Genomic DNA, 12,839 nt, shown 5'->3' with positions numbered 1-12,839 from the left:
CTTTGGGGTCCCCCTGGAGGAGCTGGAGGAGGTGTCTGGGGTGAAGGAAGTCTGGGAGTCCCTGCTTAGACTGCTGCCCCCGCGACCCGGCGCCAGATAAGCAGAAGAAAATGGATGGATATACCAAAAAATACTGTTGGCGATTATATTGATACTGTATCATCACATTAAACAATACGATATATTGATATTATGATATTTTTGCACAGTCCTAATACCAGTTTAGTTTCACTTTTGTCTGTTTGGGTTTTGCTAATATTTGATCATAACTTTACAATCTAAATAAAACAGGACAACTCCCTTTTGGTCATTAAGAGGCGCCGCTATTGAACTTAACCTACACCTTTATTGGTACTTTGAAGCTGAGGTCATCAAAATTCTCTGGGGTGTGATGCTGACTATAAGCACTGCTCTGTCTGAAGCTCTGTTACCCAAGTTAGACTTAATCACTTTCACCCACTTTCAAGGTCAGATTTAAGTAATAATGTTAAAAATTCTTTCACCTTTTTGTCGAAAATCAAACTCTTAAACGCGACAATAAACACTCGTTGATCACAGGCTCCTGAAAATGTGTTTTTCAAAATCCATTTAGTTTTTTTTCCCCTGACTGTCATAAAACAATTTGGCCGTGTTTGCGTTGCGTCACCACGGTAAATGTCATCGACGAACACGTAGAAACTCTGCCTGAAATATGAACTGATAAACCAATTCAAGAATCAACAGTCATGTTTGTTGAGATATAAACTGCAGGGTTTGCAGGTTTCACGCTCACTATGACCTCATTTTGTTGTTTACACAAGTCGTTATATTACCTAGAAACAGAAGTACCACTCAGCTGACATGGATACATGGATAAATACTAATATAGATATGACAAACTGGATGGATACATGGATAAATACTAGTAGAGATAAATTTTCTTCTTCCCACTCTTTTTGGGCAGTATTTTTCTTTTTTTTTCCCCGGTTATTTCTATTATGATTTCCCTAATGTTATATGTTTCATTTGTAAAAGAATGTGAATCTCTTACTTGCCTGAAATAAAAACATAAATAATAATAAAACAATATTATGGAAGTCCATTTCCGCCAGTAAACAAAAAGTAAAACCCTCACAGAAAGTCATAATTGAGTTTTAAAGTCATAATTACAAGTTTAAAAGTCATAATTGCGAGTTTAAAAGTCATAATTACGAGTTTAAAAGTCATAATTACAAGTTTAAAAGTCATAATTGCGAGTTTTAAAGTCATAATTGCGAGTTTTAAAGTCATAATTGCGAGTTTTAAAGTCATAATTGCGAGTTTTAAAGTCATAATTGCGAGTTTAAAAGTCATAATTGCGAGTTTTAAAGTCATAATTGCGAGTTTTAAAGTCATAATTATGAGAGTTTTAGTTTAAAGTCATAATTGCGAGTTTGAAAGTCATAATTGCGAGTTTAAAAGTCATAATTGCGAGTTTAAAAGTCATAATTGCGAGTTTAAAAGTCATAATTGCGAGTTTTAAAGTCATAATTGAGTGTTTAAAAGTCATAATTGCGAGTTTAAAAGTCATAATTGCGAGTTTAAAAGTCATAATTGCGAGTTTAAAAGTCATAATTGCGAGAAGTTAAAAGTTTAAAAGTAATTGCGAGTTTAAAAGTCATAATTGCGAGTTTAAAAGTCATAATTGCGAGTTTAAAAGTCATAATTATGAGTTTAAAAGTCATAATTACGAGTTAAAAAGTCATAATTGCGAGTTAAAAAGTCATAATTGCGAGTTTAAAAGTCATAATTGCGAGTTTAAAGTCATAATTGCGAGTTTTAAAGTCATAATTTCGAGTTTAAAAAGTCATAATTGCGAGTTTTAAAGTCATAATTGCGTGTTTTAAAGTCATAATTGCGAGTTTTAAAGTCATAATTGCGAGTTTTAAAGTCATAATTGCGAGTTTTAAAGTCATAATTGCGAGTTTTCGAAGTTGACTCTGAACCTGCTCTCACCATGCAAGCAGGCGGGCTGGTGCGACCATTTTCCTGCAGAAGTCATGTATGAACCCACTACAAGTAAAAATGTGTAGTTATTTTACTAATTCAATTTAAAGTCCATAATTAGGAGTTTAAACATCATAATTATGAGTTTAAAATTCGTAATTATGACTTTCTGTGAGGCTTTTATTTTTATTTACTGGCGGAGATGGGTGCTCTTTCTCAAGTCCAAGATTAATCCTGCTTTAGTCCTGATTTAGTCCTTATTTAGTCCTTATTTAGTCCTGGCTTTGACCTGGCTTTGACCTGTTTTAGTCCTGTTTTAGTCCTGGTTCAGTCCTGGTTCAGTCCTGGTTCAGTCCTGGTTCAGTCCTGGTTCAGTCCTGGTTCAGTCCTGATTCTGTCCTGTTTTTAGTCCTGTTTTAGTCCTTGTTTCAGTCCTTGTTCAGTCCTGGTTCAGTCCTGGTTCAGTCCTGGCTCAGTCCTGTTTTAGTCCTGGTTCAGTCCTGGTTCAGTCCTGGTTCAGTCCTGTTTTAGTCCTGTTTTAGTCCTTGTTCAGTCCTTGTTCAGTCCTGGTTCAGTCCTGGTTCAGTCCTGGTTCAGTCCCGGTTCAGTCCCGGTTCAGTCCCGGTTCAGTCCCGGTTCAGGTGTTGTAGTGTATGATTTATGTTCTTTAGGTGAGTTTATGAACGGCGTTAACATTAACATGATTCCGCATTATTTCGAGTCAAAAAACACCAAATATTACTGATTTTTACTGGGCTGGTGCCTTTATGTTTGTACTGAAAGTGTTTTTTTTAAATAAACTAACAAAGTATATGTCACTTGTGTGTATTTCGGCATGCCAAGTTGTCACTTAAAAAATCTCCACTACACCACTGTTTGTAACTTAACGGGCGCGAGTTCCAAATGGTGTAAGTGTGTATTCACAAAAACAACATTTAACTTAACTCAAAAACAGGTGCAGGCAAAAAATATATATACAAACTTAAGAAATCAAATGTTATGTCATGCAACTGTGTATTTTTAAAACTCCGATATTACACAAAATGTACTGTACTCTTGTGAACTTTAAGTCATGTTAAAATGTTATTACGTCATCACAAACAGACCTGGAGTTGTGTTTCTTTTCATTCACAAGTTAATAGGTCCTTTTTACCTTTTTAATTCATTTGAGATTGGCAATTTCGGAGCTGAAATCATCCAAATAATTCCAGTCAAAGCTTATCTAGTACTTATTTTAATCCTCACAACGTCAACAGTTCCCGCCCACCAGCAGAGTTACACAAAGCACCTTTAATAGGCGTGTCCAGAGCTTCTATTTGTGTATTTTCTGGAGCACATTATCTCTGGGGCTCTCATAAGATGGTCCCCTCATCATTGATTTTCCGCAGTGGTTTTGGTTTGAACACTGCTCCTCATTTGAGCCGTGCACAGAGGCGCAGTCAGCTGAGAGGAGCGTGGACCCCCGCGACAGGTTTTGAAGAAGAGAGAAGTCTGTCCATAATCAAACCAAACCTAAGGACATTATCTACAGTCTATCGGTGTTAGAACATGTTTGCTGCTGCAACAAATCAGATGATACACGCTTAAATAAATAGACTTTTTAACGTAATGACCATTAAGGGAACTGTGTACTGGGAAAGGTCAAAATTTGCTTACATATATGGAAAAAAAAATCATGCAGATATATTGTATTAGCAGCTCTTGACGTAGAAATACAGTGTCCCCTGTGTACTGTTTGCATCTAATAATCAGGAAGTGCGTGTTAGCTTTAAACTCATCAGGGTGCTCAGAAAACATAAAGTAAGTGAGGAATAACTTTGGACCACTGCAAATTGTTTAAAACGTGACTTAACCTGTGTTTCTTCCTCTAAGGCAGACATGTCAAACTCAGGCCCGGAGACCAAATTTTGGTCCACGATATAATTATATTTGGCCCACGAGATTCATATCAAATATGTATTAGAGCTGGACCGCCAGCTACAGATAGACTATAGAGACATTATTTATTTAAAATGTTATTATTTTATATTTTGCTTGTTCTGGATTCAGTGTTTAAGCAAAACTATTATTAAACATTTATTTTAATAAGAAAAGGTTTAACATTACATATCTCAAAAGTAGAGAAAACATGCAGATTTTGTTGACATTTTTCATTAAATTTTTAGTTTGACCCACGACTTGGTCCCAGTTTTTAATTTTGGCCTCTGTGAATTTGAGTTTTAAACATGGCATACCTGTGTTTTTTCCTTCTTGTTTTCAGAAGAATTCTAAAGAATCTTATTATGACTTTCCAGTCAAACTCCTTTCACATTTGACTTTCCAACGCTCTATGACAACCAATGAGTAAGGTCGTGTTCAAACGCTTGAGGGTAAAAACAACAAAATATTTTATCGGAAGTGCCTTTTGTTTAAACTAAAAAATCTGAAATCCTCCAGAGTGGAAAAGTTCAATACGCTCCGCCGTAGCGTTTCCGTCTAAACTGCCCAAGACGCAAAACTCTGGTCAGTTCTGCTCACGTTGCGTACACGTTTACATCACATACATACAGTACACAGAAACCTGGCATCATACACAATCGACTTCCACACAGTTTTGCTTCAATGTATGCACACAGATTTCCTCCCGAAAACGCTCATCTAAACACAGAATAAAAAGTGACGATGTGACACCACTTTTGCATTTTCTGTTCAGACCATCATCATATAACTGTTGCCTAAATTTAGCGTAATATTGGACCTTTAAACTTTTTGTGATTCTCTGTTCTAACCTCCTCCATCATTTTTTTTTGTTTCAGGACAAACCAGGCGGCGATTTTGTACCAGAACCTGAGCCTGACGGAGCCTCGTCTCATCCCACAGTTTGAGAAAGTCCTCGTGAACTTCACCAAAGAAATCCGACAGGTCAACAACGAGATGGAGAACCTGGCTCTGGCCATCAAACGGTACTGACGCAACCAACACTGCAGATTTACACGTTTACACTGTGAAGGTTCCAGAATAGAGACTTTCCGTTACCATGGCGGACATTGTGTGACTCTTTTATGAAGCAGGTGCAGTTAGTGTGTGTTTTAGGATTAGTCTGTGCGCCACATCTCACATTACACACAGTTTAATCATGATTTAGCGTTAAGGATGGGTATTGTGAAAAGGCACTACTGTACTGTAAACAATACTTAAAGGCTCATGTATTTCAGCAAAATATATCTTGCCCCTGTACAGATATTTAGTATAAACGACTCTTGAGGTCGAACTATGTCAGCTGTGTGTCTGCATTGTAAACAGTACAGAGTGTTTTATTGTATGATAATTAGGAAGAGCTTGTTAGCATGCTAGTTGTTAGTTTTGACCTGTCAGAAGTTCTAAGATTGACCAAATACATTAACATTTTAGACTTAGACTTAGACAAACTTTATTAATCATGAGGGAAATTATTTGTACACAGTAGCTCACACATCACAGTATAATATAATATAATATAATAACGAGTAAAAATATAAACGGTAAAAGTAAGTTCTAAATGAGTAGCAAAATAGAGCATGAGACAGGAGTCAAATAAGACATAATTATATAAATGTAAATGTACAAGTCAAAATAAAATAGAAAAATAAGTAATAAAATATATAATCTCAGCTTTATACAAGAGGTCATGGGGAGATATTTTGATATAATCAGAGAATCGGTGTATGAAAAGTTCAAGTTTCAGTGAACAAAGTTTAATTGTGAAAGTGTTTTTTGTGCAGAGCTCAGGATCAGGCCACGATGCAGCTGAGTGAGATGGAAGAAGAGATGGACCATCGCATCCACGCTGCAGAGAGGAAGACCAGAGAACAGGTCTGTACCAGGACTGAAACCAGGACTGAAACCAGGACTGAAACCAGGACTGAAACCAGGACTGAAACCAGCACTAGACCAGGACAAAAACCAGGACTGAACTAGTACAAAACCAGGGCTAAAACCGAGACTAAAACCAGGTCTGTGCCAGGTCTTAAACCAGGTCTTTACCAGGACTAAACCAGGACCAAACTAGGGCTAAAATCTGGATTAAAACCAGAGCTAAAACTAGGTCTGTACCAGAACTAAACCAGGATTGAATAAGGACTAAACCAGGACCAGACCAGGTCTGTACCAAGACTAAACCAGGACTAAAATCAGGATTAAAACCAGAGCTAAAACTAGGTCTGTAGCAGGACTACACCAGGATAGAATTAGGACTAAACCAGAACCAGACCAGGACTAAAACCAGGTCTGTATCAGGGCTAAAACCAGAGCTAAAACCAGGGCTAAAACCAGGACTAAAACCAGGTCTGTATCAGGACTAAATCAGGATTGAGTCAGGACTAAACCAGAACCAGACCAGGACTAAAACTAGGTCTGTATCAGGGCTAAAACCAGGGCTAAAACCAGGTCTGTACTAGGACTAGAAACAGGTCTGTACCAGGACTAAACCAGGATTGAATCAGGCCTAAAACCAGGTCTGTACCAAGATTAAACCAGGAGCATACCAGGGCTTAAACCAGGTTTGAATCAGGACTAAACTAGGACCAGACCAGGACTAAAACCACGGGTAAAACCAGGACTAAACCAGCGCCAAACCAGGACCAAAACTGTTATTATCAAATCACAAAGGCTGCTGTTATTTAGATGATAGAATTTCCTCTGTAAAGAACAAAATATCTTCTTTTTATAGAAACAAATCTAGTTGTTCCTGTGGTAGTTTCAACCTCTGTACTGAAGTGCATGTGATTCTTGGACAATTTTTTTAATTAAATTGCAATTATATTTTTAAAAAACGACGTAATAAAATGAAATCGTAAACTGTGATCAGTCACCATCAGCTCTATTCTGCGACAGTCCTTCCTGTTGATTCTGCTGCCTCAGTCTGAGCTCAGAGTTTGTTGAGCTCGTCCCTTTAAACAAACAGAGCCAGTTCTGAATCATAGACACGACCACACCTCAGGAGACTGCAGCCCTCAAACCACATCTCCACGACGGCTCATTAATCACAAACTTTTTATATTTAATTTCTGGGATTGGTTTGGGCTGAGCCAGTTCAGCAAATATACCTGATTGTGGTTTTTTTATTCCACATTCGATTTGCAATTTGTGTTTTTAAAAATAAGACGCAGATCAAATGAAATGCTACAGAGAACACGGAACTTTATTCCTGCATGTAACAAAAACATTTTTAACTCCAGAAAAAGACACATTTGATATAGATGCTTATTCTCAAAAAAAATACTCAATGTCTATTTGTCTCCTTGTAGGAAATAAAAATCCGAACTTAAATTATCCACCTGCAGCGAAACAAAAACACCGTCTGCTTCTGTGTTCTGTCATTATTTTATCGCGTGTACTGGAGCGTGAATGCATCTGCCCACGTAGCATTAAACGTTCTGTTTTCTTCAGAAACTTGTCTTTTCTTGGATTTGTCCATCATGTACCTATCAGGGTCAAAAAGTTCAATAAGTGATTGCTGCTGGTGTAGGTAAGTCCGGGCTGTTTTATGTGAATGTTAAAAGATTTTGCACCACATCAGTACCAGCCGGATCCTGTGCTTAGGGCCTAGCTCCACCGCACGCGTATTTCGCTCTACGCAAGTGTAAAAACTGCAACTTTGGGACACATAACTTTTAGAATGCATGGAAAGTGAATGAGGGCGGTTCCACCACATGCACTAGACGCGCTTATGGAGCAACGCGTCCTGTGCGCTTAGATTTCAGAAAATAGGATCCTTCGTATATTTTGACATTTTACGGGAGCGTAGGCACTTATCCCCGTCCCCTGTGTGCTTTTAGTGCTAATTAGTGCTTTAAAATTTACAATTTACTTTTGAAATCCTGCAAGTGCTTGCTGTGCTTGCTAATTGATGAGCATTCTGCCATACACATACATGTAGAACACAGCCAGTCTGATGTCACGGCAAAGTATCAATATATTACATAAATAATTGCTGCCTAATTTGCTAATTACAACCAATATGCACAGATGTAAAGTGTGTAATGTCTGTATATGTGTATGTGCGTGTGACAAAATGGGCCTTTGTCCCATTTTAGGCTCTCGTTAATTTGTTTAATTTCACATTAGTTAATTTGATACCATATCCTACCTAACGGTTACGTATAATTCTTAGTTCTTTTTGTTAATTATCACATCAGACATTGTTCATTTAAATCTACTTTATTTGTTAATAAAGTATATTTAAGTATGTTTCCATATTCATCTTACATACTTGCAGCTCCACATGGTCCAGACAAAAGAACGTGTGCCTCATGTCGGAAATTTTTGAAGACTTAGGACGAGGTCGTGGGCTGGACCACGTGGAGGGGAGCCCTGGTTTAAGTTCTGTTTCATTATTTTTGTGTATTTCTTTTTTAGTTTGTTTTCCACAGTTTAGTTTATGTTAAATATTTAGATTTAAAAGGGGACTTGGGTTCAAACAAACAAATCCTTGCTTTACTTTTAAAAGTTGCCTGACAGGAGCAGGAGGTACTTCCTGCTGAAGTGGGTTATAAAGCAGAGCAGGTGGTGTTAATTGAGAGAGACTTCTGTGCAAACGGGTACATGTTGTTGCTGCTTTGGATTTGTGTTACTTATTTTCTGTTTATCTGACCAGTACTTGTACTTTATTTTACACTGTTGTACCGGAAGTCTGTTTTTAAGTAAATTTTGTCCGGTCAAAGACGCACTTTTTTGTTCTGCCTCCTACTCTGATCACGTTGGGCCAGTTTCCTCACAGTGTGTCTGTGTGTCTGTGTGTGTGTGTGTGTGTCTGTGTGTGTGTGTGTGTGTGTGTGTGTGTTCTTATGTAAGAGTACCTGCCTGACTCTTGTTTGTTGAGTTATTAATAGCTTTCACATATTTGGAGGACACTCAGCTGCAGGTTTCTCACCGCTGCACTGGGAAAACCTGGAATCTCGGAAATTTATGGAAAGTTCACGCTGGTCCTGGTTTTAGTCCAGTTTAGTCCAGATGTAGACTTGGCACCTCAGTCAATTTTGAACACTTTATATTAGGACTGACATTTTTTGCCTTCCATAATTTCCTCTAAAAATAAACAACTAAATATCCTGGTTTTAGAAAATAGAAAAATCGGAATCACAGTCTGTTTATTTTTTTTAAATGAGCCATTACTGTTCGCCTTGTGATGTCCAGAAAGATGAAAGTTGAACACAGACCAGATCTAAATGTAGAACTCTGAAATACATTAAAGGTCCTATATACCTCAAAAACTGACTCGTTTGAGCTTTAAGCCGTGTTAAAATGTTGTTACCTCCTCAAAAACAGACCTGGAGTTGTGTTTTGTTTCATTCACACGTGTCTGAGTAATCCTGCATTATTAGTCTGTCTACAGCCTCCACCTTGTGATGTCATGAAGTGGCAGTTTTCAAGTTAACAGCTCCTTTTAACTTCAGTTGAATAGAGATTGGCAATTCCAGAGCTGAAATGATCCAAATGAATCTAATGATGGGAGTTTAAAAACACAGTGGAGCACTTCCTTTGTTCCCCCTCGTGATGTCATGTGGTAAGAGTGTTTTCTGTTTGAAAGAAAAACTCTAAACCTAAATATGCAGGATTTGTGTGTTAAACAAAACACAACTCCAGGTCTGTTTGTGATGAGGACACAACATGATAACATAGATCAGAACATAATGTAATATGAGCCCTTCAGTAGTAAACCCCATTTTACTGATTGATATTTTGCGTTTCACAGGAGAAGAAGCGACTGGAGGCAGCGCTGAACGAGCTGAAGAGGAGCTACGAGACTGAAGTGTGTGAGCTGCAGTGTAAGATCCAGAGAATGCAGATGGTGAGTGTCTCACTGTCACCTATAACATATATAAATATAACATATAAATATAACATATAAGTATAACATGTAAACAGTGTTGGGAGTAACGCATTATAAAAGTAACAAATTACTGTAATGCATTGCTTTTTGCTGTAACACAGTACTGTAAGGCATTACAGGGAAAAAAAAAAATTGCAATATTTTACTCTGTACAAATGTAAGTAATGTGTGTTACAATACTTTTTTAACCTGGGTTGAAGTGGTGGGTTTTCTTCATACAAATTCGCTAAAATTGACCACGATATCAGCAGCGGTGAAACGCCGAAAAGCAGAAGTCCGCGCTCCACGGGGCTAACCGCAGCTGATGCCCGATCGCGCCTTGCAGACATCCTGTTCCACGGACTCGGGGTTCTCTCAGGGGCGGTCCTAGATTCCAAGTTCTAGTTCAAGATTAGTCCTGGTTTAGTCCTGGTTTAGTCCTGGTTTAAACCTGGGTCAGTCCATATACGGCGCAAAAGTTCAGCATCTTCGCACAGTTATTTTGGTGAGAGTAACTTAAAGTGCTACAATAGTCGTGTAATGTTTTCCATTTTAAACACAGTAATATTGTAATGTAACAAATTACTTTGAAATGACAGTAACAAGTCATAAATAACACATTACAGCTTTAAAGTAACTTGCCCAACAGTGTGTATAAGTATAACATATACATATAACATACAGGCGTGTGCTGCACAGACAGAACATGTGCATATGTCAGAGACTTATGATCCAGGCTGATTCATGTCACAAACACATTCACAGACAGTAAACTGGGTTGTGTAACCACACGTGACATGTCCATGAATCTGCTGCTTTTACATAAAGAATGATAAACTTTCTGAAACTTGCCCTCTGTCCTTCAGGCTGAGGAAAAGTACAAGAACATCGCTGTGAAAGACGAGACTCCTGCCCTCAAGAAGAAGATCAATGAGCTGATGCTGGTGCGGTACATAGAGTTATGAGTAATGATTATACGATTTACAGTTTTTAGTGTAACATGTGCTTTGTGCAGGAGAACCAGCGTCTGAAACAGGAGCTGCTCCGCTCTCAGACTAAAGTGGCCTGTCTGCAGAGTGAGATGGACTCTCTGAAAACAGAACTCACCGATCAGAGCATCAACTACGAGCGGTGAGAATCTGACACTGTTTATATCACAGAGGAAAGGGCAGAGGTTCAGTCACAGCTTCACCTGTGTCCTTGTGCAAAACTCTTCACCCAGATTCTCTGTCAGGCCTGATACAGTTTAATATATGGACTAATGAATTTCCTGTTCATGGATTGATCAAATTAAAAGGGGTGATGGGATTTAAGATACATTTGTGCACAAAAACATTCTAAATTCCGGATGTACGTACGTTACCGTTATCATTTTGAGGCTAGAACAGTGTTTGACCCATATTTTAAAAGAAAATTTTCACGACCCAAGTCAACAGACATTATTCATAAATCAGAAAATAAATTTGTGACCATTATTGAATATTAATGAGGATATTTTATTGTTGACTGAGTGATCGTGTCTGTCTGAACAGTTAATATTACCGTATTTTTCAGACCATAAGGTGCGTTAAGCGAAAACAAACGGACGACACTTGAGACTTTTTTATTTCCTATGAGGAGGACTCAAATATACATTGAGTAATAATGTGTTTAGTGCAGCTTTGGCACATTTGTTTATGTTTTACAGAAACAAAACCACATGGCCAATTTACATAAACTCTAAGCGATAAAAAAAAAAACTCTGCTTGCTAAGGAGCGGTCACACGACACAGTGGAATAAATGTGAAAATTTATTCGAGATCAGTAAGCACAACCAGAGTTAATACATAAGGTGCACTAGATTATAAGACGCACTGTTGAGTTTTCAGAAAATTAAGAGATTTTAAGTGCGCCTTATAGTCCGAAAAATACGGTACTCGAGTTTTAAACAGAGAAAAATCAGTGTTTCCTACAGAAAATTGGTTAGAAAAGGCGGTGCTGCCAAAAAAGTGAGGAGCGGGGAGGTGCGTGGAGATTCTGTGTCAAAGCGACACACCAAAAAAAATCTCTTGTGACCCACCTGAGTGTCACGATCCAGTCTTTGGGAAACTAGAGCTAGAATAAACTATTTTCTCCGTCTTTGGTAATAAAGAAGCAAACTGACACTTCTTCCCTGGAAATTCAAAACTGATTATATTTTAGACTTAAAAATCATTAGTTTTATGTCTGTTAATCACTGAAAATGTGTTGTTGGGCTCTTATTTTGATGACAAAGGATTTTAATGGGTCTGTAATGTCCCTGAAGTTGTGAGAATGTAAAAGTCTGCGTGTATTTTAAGGAAGGCCATACTTGAGTGTTTCCCAGGTCTCTGTAGAGCGACCGTCTCTGTGTCCAGCGCTCGGCTGTTGTCACGGAAACAGGATGAAACAGGATATCCTGGTCCTGTCCCGCACACAATCGCCTCTTTGGAAGCGTCTCTTAGCAACAGGCTGGAGGCGGAGCTGTGCACGCTCCTGTTTTCCCTCTAAACTTTGTACCGAGAGGAACTTTATGTGTAGAGTTGTGTTTTTTCTTCTCCTGTAAAGATGCATTATGTAACTACACTGATCTGGCCAAGATTTTAAAACTTAGATCATCATTACTCATCTTGTTTTCAGATTTATTAGTTCTGAGATGCTTAATTTTAGTCTAGAGGTGGTTTATTTTAAAATAACTTGTCAAATAAACTTATCTTGCTGCATGGACAGACAATTTCACTACTTTTAAGTCACTTTCTGATAGATTTAAGTGTTTATATCTTACATTTTGGCCAAGCTTTTTTGCAGTGTAACTACGAAGGTCAGCTACCTGCTTGCTTTACCTGAAATGTTCCATAGTATTGCTTTAAACACCTCATTATTATTGCATTTGATTAATTACAGGTGCATTTATTATTACTCTATAAACATTGTGCTGGTCTCTCCGTAGATCTGACATGTAACTCTGCCTTGGTTTGTGGCCTCTCCTGCTTGTCTCCTTGGAATTAAAGGTTTAATGCCATACTGTGGAACTTCCCTGGCAACGCAA

The 12,839-nt window shown here is 38.0% G+C and overlaps 1 protein-coding gene across 1 annotated transcript in view; it reads left to right on the top strand.

Moving 5' to 3' along the window:
• The window catches only part of rasef (RAS and EF-hand domain containing), a 46,654-nt gene that overhangs the window by 14,127 nt on the left and 19,688 nt on the right, over positions 1-12,839 (top strand). Inside the window, exons 3-7 of the mRNA XM_055162143.1 lie at positions 4,761-4,907; positions 5,706-5,796; positions 9,677-9,772; positions 10,660-10,737; positions 10,809-10,924. Of these exons, the coding sequence (XP_055018118.1) occupies positions 4,761-4,907; positions 5,706-5,796; positions 9,677-9,772; positions 10,660-10,737; positions 10,809-10,924 (528 nt within the window). The remainder of the gene's footprint in view (positions 1-4,760; positions 4,908-5,705; positions 5,797-9,676; positions 9,773-10,659; positions 10,738-10,808; positions 10,925-12,839) is intronic.

This window comes from Boleophthalmus pectinirostris, unplaced genomic scaffold (genome assembly GCF_026225935.1).
Source record: "Boleophthalmus pectinirostris isolate CB_2022bp ecotype Guang Dong unplaced genomic scaffold, ASM2622593v1 HiC_scaffold_4, whole genome shotgun sequence".
NCBI lineage: Eukaryota > Metazoa > Chordata > Actinopteri > Gobiiformes > Gobiidae > Boleophthalmus > Boleophthalmus pectinirostris.
The sequence above is the reverse complement of the archived record's forward strand: the minus strand, read 5'-3'. Positions and strand labels throughout refer to the sequence as shown.